Below are 24,570 nucleotides of genomic sequence, written 5' to 3' on the forward strand. Positions count from 1 at the left end.
GGACCACTTTTGCAAGTGAAAATTCGTAAACTAGTGTTATTTAGCGGTTCATGGCCCTTGACATTTAATCTTTATTCCTCGGGATTTGCATCCCTAGTGCGTACGTTCTATGCAGCCACTACGTCGACTTGTTGTCTATTTTGTTTACTTATCCATTGGTTTGGTTCGGTTTCGTTGTTGTTTTTTGTGAAGGTGTTTTTTCTGCTGGCAATGTTATCATGACTGGAAATAATTTTCAACTTTCCAAGCACTGAACAGGACTTTGTTGAAGCAACTTTTGGTGTTGCATTTTATTGGTATGCCATTGAAGTGAATCTCTTTAACCCTTTTGTTAACAAAAATATTGTATTTTGCGTACATTTTAAAGTATTCAGTATTGCAATAAATTACTTCTAGCCAGAAAACCAATGGAATGGAATATAAATTTTATGAGCCATGCCAAAATGTGTTATGGAAATGAATATTAGCAATTACCTTCGACGTGCTTCTCTGCCGAACTTGGATATTTTTTCTGAATATTGGACAATGCAGACTTTTAGTAAGCATCTCAAAGTTTTATAGTAAGGAAATAGTACTTCAAGCGGTTGAGCCACTTTTGATTTGTTCCAGTTTAAAATTCAGTTTTATCATTCTTGAAAATATTTTGTCTCATATACACCGTTCCTTGCTAGTTTATACTATATAAGTTATAATTTCTGTCCAAAAAGAACCTTCCAAAAAAGATTAGCTTTAAAATGTTTTTAAATTTTTTTTTTATTCAAATAAAATTTAATTTTTTTTATATTTAGTCAAAGATTTCGAAACACCTTAGGGTTAAAACTAAGTTGCACTTGCTTAACCATTTACTTGTGTGCAGAAGTTGTGAGTTGTGGCTTTACGGAAATTGTTTAGCTTTTCATAGCTACGCTTTATGCAGGATAATAAATACTGTTTTCCTTGAATAAATAACTGTTCCTCTGGTGATAGTTAGCAACACTTGTATTATATTGACTTCCGCTGGTTTTCAAATTGAAAATCTATGACATTTAGTTGTGCTTTTACTTCCACTTAAAAATTTTCTGGTATTTAATACGTAGCCGAACGGCATAAGACTGAAATAAAGAAAGCTCAATTTATTTTCTTTTGAAAGGAAATCGTAATAGATTTATGTGAAATACCGCAATTTTTTAGCAAAAAAATATTGAAGCATATTGAAGTCTTTCTATTTTTAGCTTGACTCGCAGCCCATTCCTAAGTCTAAGCAGTTTATGGTGTGAAAAATATCTGTTTAAAAAATTAAGGAAAAAATAAATAAAGTTGTTAAAAATAAATATATTTCCTTACTGGCCAAGTGCGACCGTTAATATTTTTTATGGTGAATATTTCGAAATCGCTTTTTGTATTCGCTCAGCATGAATATAGAAATTTTATTAATAAAAAAAAGAGGTTGTCTGCAAAGTCAGTTCACTGACGATAGTTTAACGTGACAACGTCATAAGAAAATACTGATGGAATGGTTGCATTTTTCAAAAGAAAATTTTAATATTATTTGTTTGAGAGATATTTTGTATGGATGTAGAGAAGGAGGTAAATGGAATCGCAATGGAATAGGTCAAGTTATATTTACACAAACGGGAAAAATGACGAAACATTTATCAAATTCATGAAAGATATCTTCAATTTCGATTGTGCATCAGACGTTAATAAGTCAACAACACTAAGAGGCACCATCATCGATTTGCCTTTTTCAAGACACTTTACACTCGAAACACTCCCTTCCATTTCCTACTTTTTCTATCATCGTCCTATTCTCAACAGAGAAATGGTTCATTACCATGCACACAGGAAGAAGGCATATGCAAATACAAGTATGTGAATTTATATACCTACATATGCGCATATACATACATATATATGCTCACTCAAGTAGGACAGAACCAGATGTCGAACGTTGCTGAACGCGGGGACCGATTGTGCTCTTTTTCGTTCGTTCCGCGCTCTCGCTTGCAGTTCAAGCAAGGTAACGACGATTGAGCAAGATAACGACACATGTTTCGTGCGTGCAGCCGGCTAAATCGAATTATACCTGAGACGTTATCACGTCAAAAATTAGTGTAATACCACCTTGATCAAAAAGTTCCCAGAATATATTCCGAAAATATAAAATAGAAGTTTATTCCTGAAAAGTGATATAATATGTTCGTCTTCAAAGAACTCTCCATCAACTGCAACGTTCGTATGTCAGTTAGTATTGGCGGTTTCCATGGTTTGATTCAGCATTTACGGAATTCTATTTTCGGTATAGCCATCAAAGCCGTCTTCGATATTTCCAATATTTTCTTTTGGCTGTTTCGACTACTAAAACGTGTTCCCCGTAGAATCTTTCTCTCAAACACTCTATGCGTCGCTTCATCGGATGTTGTCACCGTCGAAGCTGTTGCGTCATACGTTGGGATGGCCATGATGAGAGCCTTATAAAGTCTCAGTTTTGTTCGTCGAGAAAGGACTTTACTACTCAATTTCCTTGGACTACTTAGTCCAGCAAGAAAGATTCTCCGTTGGATTTAAAGGCTGTCATTATTATCGGTATTAATGCTGGTTCCTAAATAAATTAAGTCTCTTACAACCTCGAAATTGTAACTGTCAACAGCGATGCCGATACGCGAGTGCGCCGACTGTTTGTTTGATGACACGAGGTATTTCGTTTTATCCTCGTTCACCACCAGATCCATTCGCTTTGCCTCTTTATCCAGTTTGGAGAAGTCTTAACTAACAGTTGTTAAGGCCGACGATGTCAATATCATCGGCATACGCCAACAATTGTACGCTCTTATAAAAAATTGTGCCTGAGTGATTAAGTTCTGTTGCTCGTACGATCCTCTCCAACATCAGGTTAAAGAAGTTAGACGACAGCGAGTCACCCAATACGCTCACCAGAACATTACAGGCGATATTTAGAAGACTAATCCCGCGGTAATTGGCACAAATTGCAGGATCGCCCTTATTATGGATTGGGCAGAGCACACTTAAGTTCCTTTATTAAAATTACATATTTTAACCATGAAACATCAATTCAAACTAAGTAAAGCCATTTGTGCCAGTAAAAGCATACGAGGGATGACAACATACCGATTTGGGGCTAATAAAGAAACCCAAAAGAGTCTGCCGAGTGTATCTGCGAGCTGCCCCAGAACAAATGCCTTGAGTTACAATTACAGCTGGTGTTGGCCACTGTTGGTCTTGGAAAATTGCCATCTCCGTTGAAAGGTCATCTATAAGTATATAATGGACGTAGGGCAATGTGGACGCTATCCGCAGCATTAAGCCCAATTGCCGACAATTCGATGATGGAATTACGGTTTGTTAAATTTTCCACTATTAATTTACGTAATACTCTCACTTACTCCTAGTTTTTTATTCAGCTTTTTTCAAACAGCTTAAAATTCTTTCGTGAAGTGATTCTCAGTTCACTAGGTATGCCACGACTGCTCCTGCGTGTATACCAGGTTTCTTCATTTTGTATCTTTAAGATTGAAATTTTCAAAATGAATATCGACAAATCATTTCGTTTATATTTTTCTGGTCACCTGCAACATATTATACCAAAGTGTTTAAATCGAGGGTCGACCGCTATTAGAAAAAAAAACTTTTTTATCATTTTGGTATTTCTTGCACGGAGATTCGAACCTATCCACTTCTAAATAACAGTTATGCACCACCCATTTGGCGACGGCGGCTACTATATTAAGATGACAAAAACAAAAAATTAATGGTTTTTCTTGATGTTAAACTCTAAATTTGTTCTAGTCAAAAAAAAAAAAAAAAAACTATACACCCATTTTTTTATAATAATTTATTTAATATTTACTCGTGCCGCCAATGCTTTGAAAATGACTTGGGAAAATGTGCTTCTCCAAAAATTTGGTACGACAAGCTCACAGATCCATATTATTAAGGCTCCTTTTAATTGCTCTTCACAATTAGAAAACAAAATAATAGAAAACAAAATAATAGAAAACAAGCGAGAACATAATTTTTGTTTTTTAATTTTTAAAATTTTTAGGAATTTTTGGAAAATTTGGGGGATTTTCAGTCGAAATAACGGCACACAATACATTTTTTTTTTAAAATAAAGTATGGGAAGTGGAAGTAAATTGAAAAAGAAGATTAAATAATATCGACCTAGCGAAATTTTGGGGGTATCAGCAGAAAAAACAAAATGCTTTTTGAGCAATACCTAATATGCAAAACTATAATAAATATATGCGTAAATATATATTTATAGCCACGCATTTTAAATTGTGGACACTTGTTTACTTTTCTCATTAAGAATTCAAAGCAAAATTATATGGAAGTTGTCAAAGTGTGTTTATGTTTTTACACAGAAGACTTGCTTCGCCTTGCAGCGCTACTGAGGGCAGGGCACAGCTAGTGTGGCATTGCTTTCCGCTGCTAGCAGCGCACTTAGCTCTAGTCTTTACCAGTTTCTTAGCTATACAGTCTGCGCCACTTTCGCTGCTCTTATCCACGACATCATCAGCCTGCTCAGTTTGAATTGACAGCAGTAAACAAGCGTAAGAACCTCAATGGAAATATTCATGAATAACTGATGATGTATGCAGTGCTCCAGTTGAATGCCCCCTGTCTTTCAATGCCAGAAGGGAGCTGTAAAAGGGTTGTGTTGAATGACAACAGCAGCAATTAACTTGTGTTTTGATTATGCGGGGGTTAAGTGGGCGAGGGTTTGTCGGCTGTTATTTTGGAAATACGGAATTTAACTTCAATTTCTTGGAAAATAACAAAATGATAACCTTAATTTTCCTTGAAGCCGTCGCACGTGGGAAGTTGCATGCTGCCTTGAAAAATAAAATACTCGTAAAAATCCACTGCCTTTCCAGGGGCAGCTTAAAGCTAGAAGAAAAAGTGAGTGTAGCGTAGTACACATAAGAGCAGTGAATCTTTAAAGGCAGACAAAGAAAGAGGGAGAGACCCGAGCGAGAATGAGAGAGAGAGAGAGAAAGAATATATATCTAAGTAAATTCACAACATTTGCAGCGAATACAAATAGCCAAAATTTACAAAAAACGGAGAAGGGTCGACCGGTGTAGGTAAACGCTGGACACAAACCGTGGCAATAACGCGCACTACTCAGAGCGTTTATCACCCGCACAAACGCAGCGATTCCAGGCCGCAGCAACGGCACAAATTACCCAAGGCAATACCAATAAATCCGACGCCGGAATGGATAGTGCTTTATAGTACGCACAAGCACTAGCCAGGAAACGGAAATAAGGGCCAAAAAGTAGGCACCAAAAAACAAACGCCAAAAAGTAGGCACCAAAAATATATTTCCTAAAAATTTGCACCAACAAACAAGCCCCAAAAAGTAGGCAGTGTTATTTCTTATTAGATACTACCAACCACAGTGAAAAACTCAGGGAAAATAGCCTAAAGTGTATCTGAAATGTATATACGGTATAGCTCTCTCTCTACTTTTCCTCTACATTATATCTTTTTTCTCTCTCGCGGAACGAAAATGCCCAAAACGTTGCATGGTCTTGAAATTTTACTCTCCATTCTCGCTCGTCCATCGACGCCTAAGAAGTTTCACTTCAAAAATTATAAATATTGTAAATATTTGAATGTCCGCCACAAATGCAAATTGCCCTTTGGTCTTAAACTATGATACCTGGTTATTATTGGCCTTGCATGCCATATTATCGTAAAAAATAAGAAATGCAAAATGAAATGAAGAATACATAAAATTTAAGTACATTAAAAAAAAACATAAATAAATGTAAGGCTCAGCATTTTAAATTCCAATAAATATTTTTGCCAATTATTTTAATATTTTGTTCCTATTTCAATTGTATGCCATTGTTGTGATTTATGCTTTTGCTTTGTTTTATGCTTTTTGTAGTATAATTTTTTTACTGCATGTTTTGCTTAAATTTTTGTGCTAAATGCATCTATAAAAAAGTATAGAACTAAATTTCATAGTTTTATCATTTTTTTCGATTTTGTTTAAAGTTATGTTTTCAAATATTTACACCTACCATTTCGCAAACTAATATATTTATATTTATCCCCTTTTTCTGGTTACCTACTTCAAATTCACTTCGACTAACGCATATTGGCGTAATCATCTACAACGGCACGTCTACGCAGATTCTTCAAAAAAATCTTCAAGTGGTCGAAAAAATCGTAGATTCTTTGGGTGGAGGGGGCCACGTAGTGGTTCCCTTGGCCCACGGGCCGGTATGGCTTCCTATAATGGGGTGCTAAAGGATTACGGACACAGCAGTTTGAATGAGGCTTTCAAATCCCAAAACAATGTCAACTTTAAGTTAATCAAAACAGGTGAGTGATAAGAATTTATATACGAATTTTATTAAGTTAAGCAATTCGCGAAGCAGTGACGTTAAATACCATAGCTCCGAGTCGACTTTTGTTTAAATGGTGAAATACTTAGCCGGCATTTGTTGCAGCTGCATAAACTGAGCAAATGAAACCAGAGAACGTTGATTGTGTGGAAAAGCTTCAGCGCCGAATGGGCAGCTTAAATCTCAGATGCTAGCAAAAGTTGCGGCAAAGAAATTTTTATAATTCCAACACGACTAGGGAAAAGTTAACACGCGAGAGCTAACATAGCTCGAAATGGGAAATGCCATGATTTGGTGTTAGACAAAATAAAATAACAGCAGAGCTTTCACATTATTCCTACTTGGTTTTTCCCGCTGGCAGTTTACTTGGGCAAATGAATTATTTTTTTTATGAGATGAATCAATTATTTTCAAATAAATAAGTTTGAATGTATGAATGTAAATTTTAGGTATCTAATTAGCTGAATTGTATTGATAGATAGATTGAAAAAGTGTATTATGAAAATTGATTATTTGATAATAGCCCAAGTGATTTGCACAAAAAGGTTTATTTAAACCAAAAAGTAAACTTTCTAAACCTTTCATTTGAATCCCAGCGGATGGGAAAGAAAACAATACACCCGCGATAAGATATGCCTGCCATAAGAGGCGTCTAAAATTCGGCAGGAGAGGAAGGAGCTCGGCTCTTATACCCTGAGTACATCCAGCGGCAGAGCTGTAAAGCTCATCATAATCGAGACTAGTAAAATCCTAATTATGGCATACTGGAAAAATTATTCGAATCAAAGAGTCTAAAGGCTGTCTATAAGTCTAAAGGTCTATCACCTCTGTACAGGAATGTGACAGCTCCCCGAAATGGCTGATAGGTTTTAATACTACAATCGCTTCCGTCTCGTTAAAACCCTGGCAGCTCTTCAAGAACATTCGATGCTACGTCATCACCACCAGTTGAGACAACTCCTGACTAGTGTCTGATTCTGGCCCTGAACACAAGCTCCCACAAAGCTAATAAAAGACGTCGCCAGCAGGAACTTCGGTGAAGTCAATTTTTATACAACTCAAATGCTTTCCAGTTCGTGAAATGGACTACTAAGAGTTAGTATTTACAAATCACAGAAAAAAAAATTGACTCTAGGTTAAGTGCAATATATTTAATTTTATTGAAATTCATACGCACACGTGAACAATTTATTCATGGTGGCTATTTACATAATTTTATTGACTCTGCCTCAAGTGCCTTGCTCGACAGCTGTCAATCGCCTAAGCAGCAAGTGGCATAATTCAAAAGTGACAAAGTGGCTGCATGCCCAGGAGGCAGATAATTTCACAAGCGGATATGGCCAGTTAGCACACCAATTTCGGATTGCGGTCGCTGATCGCCTGTGGCATTTATGTTGATACCCAGCATCGATAGGTAGCCAAATGCAGTGCATATAATTCGTATAATTTATACTTGTGTCCACATATATGTGCGTGTAGGTACAGTAGGGCGGGTTCAATTTTTTCTTTTCACTGTTACAGCTACTGAAGTACTGTATTGGGAATTCATAAATGGAAGTATGATATTTTTGTAGGGACCACTAGCAAGTACAGCACTCAGCCATCATGAAGTCCACTGTACTGCACTCGGGTTCCCTTTTTAATTTTATTTAAATCTACCTGACCTCCGAAGAAATCTGAGTAGATCTTGTGGTGCCAAGGAGCCAAAATGGTCGCTTCTTAACATATCAGTGTCAAAGACCTCAAGCCTGATTCGAACGAAGACCGAGCAGACGCAAAGAAAGTGGTCCGCCGTCTCATCCTCCTCTCCACAAGCTGGGCAGAGTGCAGTGTCTGTGTTGCCTATCTTTTTCATGTGCTTCGCCCATAGAAAATGGCCCGTCATCAGCTGAATCAGCTGCCTACAGTCCCTTCTGCTTAATGACTGGAGGATCTGCGACGATCGGTCGGACATGACAGTCTGCCAAACATCAGTTTTGTTCATCTGCAGCCTCTCTCAGCCTGCCAAGCTTGCTTGTGGCTTAAAGGAAGCCGTTTGCTAACAGAATCTTTGATAACTGCAGAAGGGAGTGACAGAACTAGCTCCGGGCCAAAGAAGTTGACCTCAGAGCCACTTCTAGCCAAAGAGCCAGAGATCCCGTTACCCGCGATACCCACGTGTCCCGGGACCCATGTAAGCATCAGGATATTATATCTAACGACATAGTTCTGCCTGGATTTACAGACTCAACTATCTTGGTAGTGTTTGGAGGGCTGTCTAATGCCATGAGCGCAGCTTTACTGTCGCTGCGGACACATACAGATTTGCCTCTCCATCTACTTTCCACAACAAAGTTCATTGCTTGCTGAATAGCATCACCTCCGCTTGAAACACAGATGCGTGCATTTTACGAGTCGGTCGGAGCTCGGTCCTGGAGCCATTTGTGAAAATGCATGAACAGTGTTTGCCGGGCTCATTTTCATAGTTGGGCCACAATTGAGCCTCTGGCCGCACCACACTGTATCTCTTTTCAAGTATGACTCCTGATTGTATGGAGTCAAGTGGCATGGAGCAAATTGTTGGATAGAAGCCCATGCCTTCTCTGTTGTCCAATGCCATACAGAGGCCGTACAAATTTCCATTGCGTTTCAGCCTGAACATGGACTTCAAGACCTCTGCTTGGATGAAAACATCAAATGGTGGTAGATTAATCAGAGCATCTAAAGCCGGGCCTGAAGTAGTCGCAAAAGCTCCAGTGCAACAGATAGACACAGTGCATTTTAGTCTCAATAAGGAGCTCCTGATTCCCACGAGAGAGAGTCTATTCATTCAGATCACTGATGCATAGGTGATAATAAGTCTTATCATAGCTGTGTAGATCCAAAGGACCTTGCTAGGAGAAAGACTCCGCGTTTTGCCAGAAGACTTTCAGTGCTTTGGATATCTTTGTTTCAACGTAAAAGCATAGCTCTAAAATTGATTTCGAGCCTCTTTATTTGTAATTTTAGTTATTAATCCATAACCATTTTTTTCTTATTTTGTATAATTTTTTTTGGTTGAAAATTCAGGTATGTGTGTGGTTTACGAGACGTTAATTTTGTATAAATATTTTATTCAAAACCCTCCGCTACAGAGGATGACTTCAGTTACAATCACATCAATCCAACTGTGGTACCATCGGCCAGTGGTGTTAAAAAACTTGGAGCTGTATCGGCTAGCCCCAACTATGCTCACTTCAGCCTCGAAATAAAGTGAAAAATCACTGAAAACTTTTTACTTCATGTGATATAAAAAAACTTTCACAAAGTTCCCTTCCTTTTGAGTTTTTGCATCCGCCGGTGCAAATGTTATTTATTTAACCATACAAACACCGACCCACTCAAATTTGTTTTTCGGAAGTTTCATTATCAACATACAGCGCACATTTTGCTGTCACTTTTGGCAGCTGTAATTGAATACAACACGGATGCGATTCGATGTGTGTGCGTTCATCTGCCCCCGGTGAGTGACGAATTACAAGGTTTTGCTTTTGCAATCGTCTTGCCTGGTACCAAAGGGATTTTCCATCAGACAACCCTTGTAAAAAATTTTTGTTGTGCAATCCACATATCTCTACATGTTTTGTGTGTATGTGTGCGTGTATGTGAGACTGTCAGGTTATCTAGATTATACGCAATCATATTTACATATATACATATGTACTCATTAGGGTGATCCAAATTGGTTCAAAAATAGATGTAAGGCATGAAATTTCAGCGACAACTCATTAGAAAATGCGCAAATATCTTTTATGCTTTTGCGCTTTCTTATTTCCATATCTTACAATTTAATGGAATAAATTTCCCCTTTGCTCTGCTAGGGTAATACAATAGAAGTTCAAAAAAGTGTATAATTGTATCGGAGTTTCGTACACAGAAGGTTAACAGAGCTGTCCAGTCTGTTTTGGAGGCTTATGGAAACTGGCACCTGGCGTACTTTTGTAGAAGAAAGTATGTCATAAGGAGCGAACCAGATACTCGTTTGGAGAGCTCGCTAAGAACTCCCTACATCAACGGCTCCAAAACTGGAAATGTTACCGGAACCAGATGGCGTTCGAACAATAACTTGCACTGTTTTACTGCGTTGGGTATAATGACACCGATCTCTCAACTGAAAGTCTTTAAGATCCTTACGTAGCATAGTGAATAATTAGTGAAAGCTGGCGAGGATATAAAATCAGAATCTTTAGTGACATTTAAGTATCTCGAAATCCCTTTGACAACGCACACACCTCTTAAAAAATAGTACTTGAATGTAAGTTGAAGCTAAGTTTCGTTGCAAGGTGGAATGAGCTCGAACTTATATGGGTACCGGGACACTGTAGCGTTCAGGGTAACGAACTGGCTGACGAATTGCCGAGCTGCGGTTCTTTCGAGCGCACAATCGGAGCGGAGCTCATTTCAGCGCTAAGCATAGCGGTAATAGTTAAATTCATAATTTTTTTTTTACTAAAGTTCACGAGAGTTTCTGGTTCACCTGCAAAACAGGTGCTTTCTGAAAAAGCCTGACAGATGGTAGCAAAATTCCTTTTTAGACAGAGGAGGATTGAGTAAAGATTAAAGAAATGGCAAATGTTGCAGCCAGACAATCTATTGCTTGTGGGTCTCTTCTAAAAGAACTTTCCAACTTCTTTGAGGATGAAGATTATTACTTATTTACTTAGCTGGCAACTACAACCAATGGCCGGCCTTGGCCGCTACCAAAATGTTGCGCCAATCGCTTCTACTTTGCGTGCGTTGAGCCAGTTACAATAGAAACACCAAGGGCGGACAGGTTGTCGTCGACTTGGATGTAGAAGAGGACGTCGTTTTTTGCGAGCTCTTGCAGTGCCTTTCGAAAATAGTACCTTCCTTCCTGAGGCAGTTAATACCATTCGCAGCAAAATTTTAATGCGCTTGACTACGTCTATGTCGGCATACAACTCGTACAGCTCGTGGCTTTGTCTTGTTCAATATGCATCATTCACACAAATTGGACCATAGATCTTGCGAAAAATCTTTCTCTCGAAAGCTTCTAATAACCACCCACCAGCCCCGTTCAGTAAGGCCAGGAGAATGAGTGATTAATAAAACTTTTTTCGTGCATCGCAGAGCCCTCTGCTTTTCAACTGCCTTGCCAGCACAAGTTGGCACCAGTTAGCAAGTAGCATCTCTTCGCTTACGTTTTTGTTGGTGTTAATACTAGATCCTAGGTAAACACAATCCTTGACTACGCTGATCCCGTAATTGTCAATCGCAACCTGCTGTCCAATATGCGCAGACTTTTTGGTTGTTGACAAAAGCTACTTTTTGTTGCGCTCGTTTACCGCAAAACCCCTTCGACGGGTCTGGAGAAAGTTGCACTGACTGCCCGCTGACTAATGCCAACAACGTCGATACTATCAGTATAAGCGAGCAGCATGACATTGTTATAGAAAATAGTGCCAGAGATGACGATGTTGGTGGTGCGAATAATTTTCTCCATCATCAAATTGAAAAAATGGTATGATAAGGGATCGCCTTGGCTGAACCACGCTTCATTTTAAATGGCTCCGAAAGATCCTTGCCAATCCTCTTACAGCAAAGCCGGATCAGCTTTGTAATCGACGCAAAGGTGGTGGGTGTCGGTCTACTTCTCTTGGATCTTCTCTAGGATTTGACGATGGGAATTATTATTATGTATTATTATTATGAGAAGATTTAGCACCGCAACCTAAAAGATCCATTGTGCTCCCTTCATAGATTTAGAGTATTTCTGAGAGCGCAACTTTCTTAATGAATTTTAGTATTAGCTTTATTTTATTGAGTTTTATTTGCCCCTCAGTAGTTTACGCTGTTTAAACCAATTTTAAGAAGGCAACTGGTCTCATCGCAGCCTCCTTAGCCGATCGGGTTGGTGCGTGACTACTATACGGGAGTACGTAGGATCGAATCTCCGTGCACGAACACCAAAAAATAGAAACAGTTTTCTTTAAGAGCGGTCGCCCCTCGGGAGGCAATGGCAAACATCCGAGTGCAATTCTGTCATGAAAAAGCTCCTGATAAAAACCATTTGCCGTTCGGAGTCGGCTTTAAACTATAGGTCCCTCTATTTGAGGAACAACATAAAGACGCGCACCATAAATATGGGGAGAAGGAACTCGCCCAAACACCTAACAAAAGTGTACGCGGCCTTCAGTGAGAAATTTTACAAATTTCCGAGGTCTTCAAAGAAATACTCGCCCAGATATTTGGCACGACTTCTTTGAAGACACTCACTGAGGAGGTGTTGTTGCGACTCAATTTCTTCTTGATCTCCACAACTGCTGCAGAGGTCATTGTGAGTTACACCCATTTAACTAGCTAAGGTGCCAATAGTGCAGTGACCCGTTATAATTCCTGTGAAAACACTGGTAGATGATTTGTTGAATCCACTTTGCTCTTTTAAAATGCAGCTGTGGCCAGATCATTGGTGACCCTGTGGCTAAAGCTATCTATCATTGAATTTGGTTGCGATAAGCCCAATAGATTGCCCCAGTATGACATTTTTTGTTTTTCCTCTGCTCCCTGATTAAGAAATGAGAAGTTATCTTCTCTTAGGACAAAAAATGACTCTAGGGGGAGGTCTTTATATATGGGGTGATCGTCCTTTTCCTAGCTAATTTATCTGGATTTCTGGGTAATTCTTTGAATTTATCTGAGTAATTCTTTTTTGCCATAAAATCCATAGGATACGTACCTGATAGGATATGCCTGTGATATTCAGCTTATCAATTATCAAGTCAATCCAGCACCAGTTTTGACGTAACCTGGAGAGAGTTGAGAGTCTTGGTTGCTGTCCAGTTAGCAGTAAGGATAGCTAGGCGGATGAAAATAGTACAGCATTTTCCTTTTACTAGACTTGTATGGTGCATTTTTGGTTCGAATGCGCTAAGACGGGATGAGCTACATTATTTTTCCTTTCCTTTGACAAACTGCTTAGGTAAGGTTAGGTTAGGTTCGGCAACCGCATCGCACATAGAGACAACAATGCCACTTAGATCACGAAATGGGTCCGTTGTGAGCCGCGCGGGCTGGGCTACATTTCCCTCTCCATATTGAACCATCCTGAGCTTTGGACAAAGCGTAAAAGGTTTTTGATACCTAAAGTGTATAGATTATCTATATTCGTTAAGAAGTGGGATCTTAAATATCGGTTCCTGCTTCTGGCTAGAGATGGGCATGTGCAAAAAAGGTGTTGAATTGTTTCCAACTCCTCCTCATTTCTGTAGCTACGACAGAAATTATGCGTGTAAACGCCTAATCTCCTCGCACGATTTCCTATGAGACAATGTCCTATGAGGGCCCCTACTAAGGTCCTGTTTTGAAGTCTGCTCGATTTTATAATACTCTTGGACATACGTAGATTTAGCCTTGGCCATGTTTGCCTAGCAATTTCGCAGGTGTTAACACTAATTCATCTTTGATTTGCAGAACTGATTATTACGTCCTTAATGACAAACTTACAAGTTGACAAACTGCTGAAATTCATAAACAAAACTTCTAAAACTTTTTCTTTCTCCGCTTGGACAGTTTCCGGTCCTTTCAATTCTCTCTCTTAGACTTAAGAGCAATGCACAACATTACTTTAGTGCTTGGGAAGATTTCCTATTATCCACAATTCAATTCCATTCCTTTGCACTCCTTCTATTTAAATATGGTTATAGAGCTTTCGTTATTCCTTGCACCAGTTTGGATATCAAAAGACCATTTCAAATCTTCAATTTTACGCACCACCTTAATATTAGTAGGCATGAATGTGCGTTCATCGACTTTACTGCTCTATTTATAGCTTTATACATTCTTAGATAAATTGTATTTTTATATATATTTTTTTATGTATGTCATTGCGCTCGAGTGGGTCACATATTGAGTCATAAATCAGTTCAAGAGTCGAACTAAATATATAAAAGGGGAATCCACCAAAACATATTCACATACCAACACAAGTCCCGTAAAGTTCATATGACTGTAAATAGCTTTGTTCACAAGTTCCATCACCCTCCACCCTGTTTTTGGTTATACAATAAATAGAAAAGGACGTACCTATTGCGACCGGAGAATAATCAATTTGCAGCTGCTATAGCCGTATGCCCGAATAATATAATACCCAAATGCTATAACCATCGCTTCCACTTCACAGTTATCTACTCCAATATTTATTTATCTATGAAATCGATATGAGCCACTGCAGGTCAGTAAAATTTCGAAGCATTAAACAAATATTTAGCAGGCGATGGAGTTTATAGGCAGTCAACCCTAAGCGAGGGCTAGCCGTAAATCAACTGTGCACACTGTTGGGCGTTTGATGTTCGATTTGATGTGCGTGTGAGTGTATTAATTGGGCCAATATGAATTTATCGGCAACATGTCCTGCATATTTGTAGATCTGCTAGATGTTGGTTTTAATTTACGTTTTTTGATGTTTTTGTTTGAGTGCGAAAGCAGAAAAGAAGGGAACTGCGTATGAAATAGGGAACAATTTTATTATAAACTAAAATATCGAGGTATATTTTCTATTTATTTTATTTTATTTTACTATTTTTTTCTTCACTGAACATTAAACTGGGGAATATTTTATAATAAACTAAAATTTCGAATTATACTTCCACTTTTTTTAATTTAATTCATAAAAATATCTGCCGTTCGGAGTCGGCTTGAAACTGTAAGCCCCTCCATTTGTGGAACAACATCAAGACGCACACCACAAATAGGAGGAGGAGCTCGGCCAAACACCTAACAGAAGTAGAAGTGTACGCGCCAATTATTTATTTATTTTTTTTATCCCTACAAATAATAATAATTATACTATGTTTTTTCTTCTTCAAAAATCATATGCACTTTTATTTATTTTTTATATATTTAGTTAAATATATTGAGTTTCATTATTTAGTAAATTTACTTAAAAATATCCATCTATTAAAGTGTTCTTAATCCTTAAATGTCTAACGACGCCAATTATCTTAACCCTTTATCGCACATGAGCCCATATATGGTACTGCACTTTTCAATCAATTATAATCGACAGTTGGAAGGAGATAGATAAATTAGCTGATTTAGAGAAAACCCCCGCTACGACTCCCGATTTCATCTTGGAACCATTAATGAAGACAGAGGTGCAAGCTTCGTTGCAGATTTTCCGCTGATCCAATCCTGCCTATTTGGAGAGATAACCCTAGCACGACGCACAAACTCTAGTTTGCGGATAGAAAGATTTGTTCGAAGTTCGGAGAAATATGGCGTTAACTGCCCGAAAATCCTACCATGTCTCTTGAGAGATTGCCGTCAGAGGCCAACCGCCTTTAATCTGATTGCATTTTGAGCTGCGATGAAAATAACGAGAAAGTTGATGAGAAGTAAATGGAAAACGACATTCAGGGCAGCACTGGGGCAAGTTTTACATGCTCCGGTGATGCCGATGCATGTAAACCTTTACACCCTCCCAGTCTAATAATATTATAACCCGTCCTAAGAGCTTCCCACCAAACTAGGCCTCCGTATGATAAAATTGGCAAAACCACTGCGTTGGACATCCACAGCACGACCTGTGGTCTGAGTTGCCATTTTTTTAGAACATAGCATCTGTATCTATACTAGCCTTCTTTACACAATTTTTAATGTGTAGCTTCCAATGGAGTTTGGAGTCAAGTATCACTCCAAGATACCTAACTTCCGATGAGAGCGGGAGAACGTGATTGTTTAATTTGTGGAGGTTTATATTTTCTGGTAAATAGCAGCAGCTGCGTTTTGTCAGAGTTGACTCGGAGGCCGCAAGTGGCAGCCCAGCGACTAAGTACAGTCAGTGACCTTTCCAAAATCTCAGCCTTTGGAATTGTAATGTGCATTAAAAAGGAAGCAAAGTACAAGGCGTTGAGGACAATTTCTTAGAAATTCATTTTATATTTCATGAGTGAAACATAACCAATCAATATATCCATACGAAACTATTAGAGTAAAAAATAATTGTACAGTTGATAAAGGAAAACAAACGAGAACAAAAAATTAATAGTGAGAGCTGTCTGCACTGTTAGAAATACGAGTAACTTCATTTAAACGATCGTGCAATGAGGAAATGAGCTTCTGGAGATGCGTAGCTTATATTTTTCCCAGTTCTTCCACAATTGTTTTTTTTAATCAATCAGCCGTTCAAATTCAAGAGTCAGTTGGGACGCGTGAATTGCAGCATCATCTTACTAAAATATCCAATTTCGCCCGAAAATAGTTTTGTGTGTCTTTCCAATACTTCATCTTTCCATCTTGCCGTCCAAGTTGAATTTTTTCTCATCACTAAAAATGGCGTCAAGCCACTCTTCCGACCAAGACTAATATTTGTAAGCGGTTTTGTAATTTGCAGGTTTATGGATTTTTTTTCGTATTAAGTTTTTTAGAAATTATTTACACGAAAGTGTTAGTATTTTAGGAGATACACTATACATTCTGAAAATTTTCACTTTAATACCCAAAAATTTTACATTCCAGCACTCATTTCAAGCCATCTAAAAAATACATGAATATAAGAAAATGTAGGACTCAGACCTGAAATATCTATGCATTGTATAGACAAGTAATAAATACATGGTATTATCAAAAATTGTCCTGGGTCGGAATTTTTTATAACGAAAACTCTATTTCATTAAATTTTGCGTAAATACACTTTTCGACTTTACTATTAACATTTGCCCAGGGAGCTTAAAAGTAGGCAGTGAAATTTTTCATGATATGCAATTGCCTTCTATTTGCAGTGTTATCACTTTCATACCATTTAATTTTTTTTTAATAGAAGCCTACCTTATTTTTTAATAGGTGGCTCTCCATACAAAAATATGTTTATATCAGCACTTTCTCAAACATATTTTTAAATTTTTTTTCTGTATATAATTATATATCTTTTTTAGACGGGTGGCAACCATGTTCAAAATTAGTATGTACAAATGTGTTCTTAAACAGACTTCGTTTCAAATTCATTTTGTAATATTTTAATTAACTTACCTATTTAAGGGGGTAGTATGGTATTTTTTTTTTTTTCATTGTTTTTTTTTTTTTTTAATTATTCTATAAGATCTTAAGATTATTGTGTGAAAGTTTGAAGTGCATTGGAGTAAAATTGAAAAAGACACAAAGGATTAAGTATCTACCTCTCCAACCGGATTTCACGCTGCCGAAATCTTTAAACGCGTTTTTCTCACACTTGCCTTTTTTACGGTCGGTGTCCACTGTAGATTCATATCTACTGCACCGATTCTTTTCAAATTTGGTTTTTTTGTTTCTTTACTTTATTCACGAGGTAATGACGTCGAGTTTTTTTTTTTTAAATTTTGTCATATTTTAAAACAACAAAGTTTTCAAGTTTTTTTAATGAAAAATCGGTGTTTTGACTTCAAAGCGCTTTAAAAAATTAAAAAAAAAAAAAAGAAAAAAAATCGACGTTGTTACCTGCGAAACTTTATTAGCTGATGAAATCAATTTGGTTTTTTGATTTTAGTTGATCCAGTAATGAGTTCTGAGGGACACCGCAATAAAACTTTTTTATGAGACGTCCGCGAAGATTCGCTGCCACCAACTCATTTCTTCATAAAAATCAATGAAAATTTCACACAATATTCTTTAAATATGACTTTATAATGAAGTAATTTTAAAATTTTGAATAAATCAACTGTGTCGACAAAAAATTTCGAAAAATAGGCTTGTTTTACACCGAATTAACCATACTACCCCCTTAATTCATTTAAATTTTTTATTAGAAAGCCACACTTCTATTTTATGGGTGGCACCCCTATACAAAAATATGCTTTTATAATTACTTTCTCAAAAATCCTTTTTTTGTTTGATAAATTTTCCAATATTAGTTTTAAGTTTTCCACAGTTGCAAATAAATTTCGTTCGAGTAGTTGGCAACCCTTTTGAAAATATTTTTGCATTAATTAAATACCTTTTGCATGATTTTAATATTGTAATATTTTATATATTTCATTTCGTTCTTTATTACTTCCTGCATAGCAGGCCAGTTTTACTGGTGGCAACTCTACCCATACAAAAATACGCTTACATAAGGACTTTCTCAAACATCTTCTTTTGTTTGGGAAATCATGCAATATTATTTTAAATAAATCTTGTTTTTGAGTAGTTGGCAACCCTATTGAAAATATTTTTGCATTAATTAAATATTTCATTTTAGTATTTTACTCTGCAGAGCAGGCAACTCTACATAGCAGGCAACTGTTTTATTTTACTGGTGGCAGCTCTATCCATACAAAAATACGCGTATGTAAGGTTTTCTCAAACATCCTTTTTTTGTTTGAGAAATCTTGCAATATTAGTTTTTTAGGCTTTTCACGTTTTTAAATAAATTCCATTTTTGAGTAGTTGGCAGCCCTATTGAAATTGCTTTAAAGTTAAGTAAGTATTTTTGTATGATTTTTTTATTTTAGTATTTAACTCATTTTATTTCGTTCATTATTATTATCTAATATACATAGCAGGCAACTTTTTTATTTTACTGTTGGCAACTCTATCCAGAATACTTTTTTTTTCAAATTACAATTTTGTAAGCCACTTTTAGTTTCATACAAACCTTTAGATATTTTATGTCGTTTAACATATTTATTATAAATTTATGTGTTTATACAAATTTCTCATTTTAGATAGGTGGCAATCTACCTCAAAATATTAGTGAATGGAAGTATTTTTATATACCTCTCGCGTGATGCAAATATTTTATTATTTCATTTTGCTTATTATAAATTTAATTAAATTTCAATATTTAGATAGCTAGCAACCCTACTAAAATATTTTTCAGTTTACAAGTATTCGTCAGGGTCTTATTGTTCTTGTGTATCAATGAATTCTTCAGATTCACCGTTTCCTACTAGTCAGTGCAAGACCATCCTTAGCACTCAGATAACGCGGTATGAGTTTCTTCACAACCTTTTCACTAATTCCATAAATGCATAGCGACAGGCACTCATAAAAAATTTAATATTTTCACTCACTTCTAATTCATTACGAATACGGAGAAGCAAAGAAATAAAAGGTAAACTTTTCTGCCTAGTTATAAGTTTTTGATGAACTTCCAATTGAGAAACACCGATAATGATGTGCTTTTGATTGGGTGAAAGTAATCATCCACCTGCTAAGTGGTGATGTAAGAAAGAACTTTTTGCGCTAAGTAAACCTTTTATTATTTCTATTTATAAAACTTACAATGAAATTTTTAATTAACGAGCCGCCAACAGTTCAAATGAAGGGATGCACCAGTGGTAGCAAAATGGTGAGTGTCGGCCACACATTGCACTTAATGAAATTCAATATTGACACTTTAATTGACTAGCGCCACTTTACCGAGGTTTATTCTTTTGCCGCAGCTTTCGTTTTTTCTACCATTTTCATCATCCTTCTTATACGGCGTTCGTTATCCTGCAAACAACTGGGGTCAATATTTGTTTTTGGTTAGTTGCCGTTTTCGTGCTGAAATGGTGATATGGGAACGGAAAAAGGCTGAAAATGAAAATTGTGTTCAGACGTAATCATGTCTCGAAAAGTGTTTTAAAAGGGACTGGTAATGTACATTTTCGGTTGCTAATGTAAAATGCAGAAAACAAGTAAAGAATTCAAGTAACAAGGCTTGTATGTGTAAAGGATAAGTAAATAAAAAAAAAACAAATTTTAAAACAAATAAAGTAAATAAATTATACAACAGATATATAAAATTGGAGCTGCTTTTTTCGAGTTTTCTTTCTCGACTAGAAACCGCTTCTGTTGACAATCAATTCGACAGGCGACAGCTTGTTTGAACTCAATATCTCTTCCCTTTTCTTCACGAATACGTGGAAGCCCCTGCGGCAGGGTAGGGATAGTTGGGACATTTTGAAATTTCTTAAACAGAATTTCAAATGAACATTTTTGTATGCCGATGGCTTAATGCATTCTATGTATGCCGATGGCTTAATGCAGATATTTTTTATGAGCAACATTTTCATGGTAGAAATACACTCGGAGGTTTGCCGTTGTCTACCGAGGAGGGACCGCCATTAAAAACAATTTTTGTATCATTTTGCTGTTTCATGCTCGGTGATTCGAATCTGTGCACTTCCGTATAGTAGTCACGCACCAACCGACTCGGTTATGACGACCGCCATTTTATAGTTCAATAAATTTTAGTGGAAATTTGCTGTGGCTTAAAATTTTCGTTAATTTTTTCGTAATTTTTCATCTTGATAGTGTGATGCATTTTTTCCATGCACCGAATGGATAGTAAAATAATTATTAAAAAGGATGATTAATTTCTACATGTTTGGCGAGACATTCTATAACTAGCAAGGGTTTCTCGGATCCTCGAAAACGTATTTTTCTCCAAATTATGCTTTCGGAGTCGTTAACTCAAGGACCACTTAATGGATTTGAGTAAAATTTATGCAGCCTATGGAAAGTATGGAAAATTAGCAGTCGTTGCAAATATTTTTGCTTTAATTGAAAAGTTTTATTTCTAATAATAAATTTTTTTTTTTTTTTTTTTTTTTTATACCCTTTATTATTGTTTCTATTTCAACTTAAAATATTTACAATTTTTCTTTCTTTTTGGGTTTCAACAGTATTTAGAAGCCAATACCACTATATACATTTATCTAAGAAAAAAAAAAAAAAAAAATTAACTCTATATTTAATTAATTCAATTATTTAATGAATAAATATATTCATAAAATTGTGACACCATTTACATGCAGGTCAGTTGGTCGTTTGCGCTTAAGTCTCCTCGTTTCGGTTTCCTCTTTTAATGGAAGTTGCCGAATTTCCCTGTTAGAATGTTCTAGTAGTCGGTTTGTGTGTCTTAAGCTGTTGTTGCGTATTTCTTCATGGACTGTTTTTACTTTAAGTTCTCGATGGATGTTATCATTTAGTATATACCACTCTGCTTTTGATATTATACGGAGTATCTTATTTTGCGTTTGTTGTATAATTTTTATATTTGTTCTGCTGGCAGTTCTGCTGGCAATAATAAATTAAGGGTTACAAAATTCAGGTCTTAGGTCTTCGGTACGACTAAACCTATTAAGCCTCACGTGTCCGTTGTGATACCACTGTGCGACACGAGCACCTCATTTATTTATCTACGTGAAACTATTTTGTGGCTCATTCCAACACTAGACACTTCCGTAAGAGATTTGGAAAAGTATGTGCCTAGAAAGCCTGCCCTGGTTTTAGCTAAGGCTGGACAATGGCTACGGAAGTGCTCAACTGTTTCTCCCTAATTTCAAGGAATGTCTGCCAAACGGCCAGTGACTGGTTATACAAGTCATGACCTTCGAGATATCCTCTCTTGAATGGCTAAGCACTTCCTCAGTCTATTTCTTATTTATTTGCGACAAGTTGGTACGCATGTGACTTCATCTCTCCATGCCCTATTGACCTCTTGGTTAATGATGTTTTTAATTATTTGCTTGTTCGTGGCCGTAGGTATCCCAATGGTACTTCTATCTCTAAGCAGGTGAAGAGTAGTACTTTCCTGGCTAGCTTAATGGTTTTACAATTTCCCTCATTGTTTCTGTACCCCGCAACCCAAATAAGGCTGACCGTGAATACGACACTAATATCATTTAGAGCTGCTCGGCATTCCTGTGCAAACTTAGATTTTAGTAGGCGGTTCCATTGATTTAATGAATGCCTGGCTATCCTGGAATATATTTAATGTTGTTTTTGTTAAGGCATGCGTATTTACATACGCAACCACTTCTTTCATAGCTAAAACTTCTGCACACGGTGCAGTGGTCTGATAGTCGATAGGATAGTTCAAGTCTTAATTCTTTCGAAAATACTCCATAACCAACCTTATCGTCTGGCTTCTCCATGGTCTTGGTATTTACCACTCTGACGGTATGCTCTTGAAGAGTTTGTCGAAGATGAGTCTAGGAATAGAGTAGTCCATTTATGCAACGTTGAGAATTTCGATATGAAGTTAGTTGCAATGACTTATCTTCGGTATTTATATAATTTTTTTTAATTTTTCGGATGAAATATACTTGAAACAAAATTTTTTTTGGCAAAATGCTTTCTTTATGCTTTTTTTTATAAAATTTTGTTTTGTTAACATTATTTTTGTAAAATTTGTTTTGTTCAAATTTGTTTTGTTAAATTTGTTTGGAATTTTTTTTTTTTATAAACACCTTCTTTCAGAAGTTTTTCTAACTATTTTTCATTAATACCTGAAATTATGCTCAGTAAGCGCTGTAAATTTTATAAAGGGATCTCCATACGTTCTCGAGTTATATCCAAATACTTACAGCGTGCAAGTAAAATACGGCGTACGGGTATCTGCTTAGCAATGTACGTACGTACGTAGCAATAGATTTGTATTGCATTTGTATATAATATAATATATGTGAATGTATGCTAGCGCTTTGATAAATGAGTACTTTCCACTCCCTCGTTGTACGTATTAGAATATGACTTGAAAAAATGATGGGATTCCCACTATGAAAATGCTTCAAATTTGACCGATTATGGCTTGCAAAACAGATTAGCGATGTTTGCGCAACCTCTTACAACCCGATTAAGCACCAACAGACGATTTTATACTCTCAAAACTGAAAGCCTCTCTCAAACTACACAACTAGCAGACCTTCGTGCCGCCAAAGAAGCATACTTGCGTTAAAGACTTTAAGGACCTTCTGAAATTCGTTTACCAGTCAGTCGCTGGCTGAAGTGTGTCGACGCTTAAAGAATGCACGCCGATAAGTTTTTAGGTTTTGTGGCAATATGTGAAATAAATGTGTACAATTTTCCATAAATATTTCCCCATTCTGTTTGTGCAAACCCTTTACGATTCTTTTAAAAACACGAATATAACGACGTGACTTCATTTAAAGCGTGCACTGGATATACTTATAAAAAAGTAACTGCGTCCGAACTTAAATACTTTATTAAGTATTTGCTCACTTTTTGCTGCATAACTGCGTATATTAAGATTTATTCATTCTTTTCCTGCTTCGTATCGTTCAAGGGTACTTGCGCTGTGTTGCCTCTTTTCATTCTTCTTAAATGGGATTAGAAATAATGCGGCTGCTGCTGGTAGTTGTGCTACTTGTTAACGCAATAAATGTCAATAAAAACAAGATATAATTCAACAAAGAGGCAGTCGTTTGTAGCTACTTATTCTTATGCGATTTTTTGTATTCCTATTCTCCGGACCAGGCAATCATTTTTTCCTATTACAAATGCTTATTTTCTTAACGTTGTTTTTTCATAGAATCAGATTAATATGTAGAAATATTTGTGTGTACTCGTGTAAATGTAGGTATGTAGCTCCGATGACTGGGCTCGGTACTCTGAAAGTTTCTATAGAATTGGCTGGAATACAGGTATAAGGCCTGGCCAATGAATGTTCTTAACTTTTATATAGATTGATGTGAATTAATACTATAGGTATAGAGGATGCCGTCGCGGCCGAATGAGTTGCTGCGTGACTATCATTCGGAAGTGGCCAAGTTCGAAACGCCGATCACGTAACAATAGTTCATAGAAGAAATTTTTTTTAATCGATCGGACGATGCTCAGTAAATAATGTCAAACGTCCAAATTGTTGTTTATTTTTTGTCCGATTGAATTTCTTTTTAAAAATGGTATCCTGTCGCTGGCACTTGGAATACTTCTTGTTATTGTTAATGCAACATGTTATTGTTGTTATTTTTTAAATTTTATTTTTTTGCTTTATGGGATATGGTTGATTATCGAGACAAGAGTGCATTGATCAACTTGCTTCGACTATTGACATTTCGACCCGTAGCCACTGTGAAAGGTTGGTACAACGATTTCTAATGTGAACGTTGATTCCTACGGGATGAATTTCGTGAAGGCCGTCCGAAAGCGGTTTTTGTGCCAGAAATAATCGATACTGCGTTTCAATCGATAACGCCCGATCGTCATGTGACATATCGTGAGATAGAGGCATTATTGGGCAATAATGGGTACCAGCATTCATTTACTCAATATTTCATGAACATTTGGTCGTCAGGAAGATTTGTTCTCGTTAGATATCGCATAATGTGACAACTGCCCAAAAAGCAACTCGTGTCGATTGGTGTCAAGAAATGTTGAAGAAATACAGCGACAGATTTTCAAAGCTCACAGGTGGACATTGTAACAGGTGGATAATCTTGCATCTATGCATGTGAGCTGAAATAAAACCAGCAATCGGCGGCAC

At 36.7% G+C, this 24,570-nt stretch overlaps 1 protein-coding gene across 1 annotated transcript in view; it reads left to right on the top strand.

Annotated features, from left to right (window-relative positions):
- Positions 1 to 24,570, top strand: part of LOC129243579 (uncharacterized) — a 112,395-nt gene that overhangs the window by 10,470 nt on the left and 77,355 nt on the right. Inside the window, exon 2 of the mRNA XM_054880699.1 lies at positions 6,148 to 6,339. Within this exon, the coding sequence (XP_054736674.1) occupies positions 6,148 to 6,339 (192 nt within the window). The remainder of the gene's footprint in view (positions 1 to 6,147; positions 6,340 to 24,570) is intronic.

Source organism: Anastrepha obliqua, chromosome 4 (assembly GCF_027943255.1).
Source record: "Anastrepha obliqua isolate idAnaObli1 chromosome 4, idAnaObli1_1.0, whole genome shotgun sequence".
NCBI classification, from domain to species: domain Eukaryota; kingdom Metazoa; phylum Arthropoda; class Insecta; order Diptera; family Tephritidae; genus Anastrepha; species Anastrepha obliqua.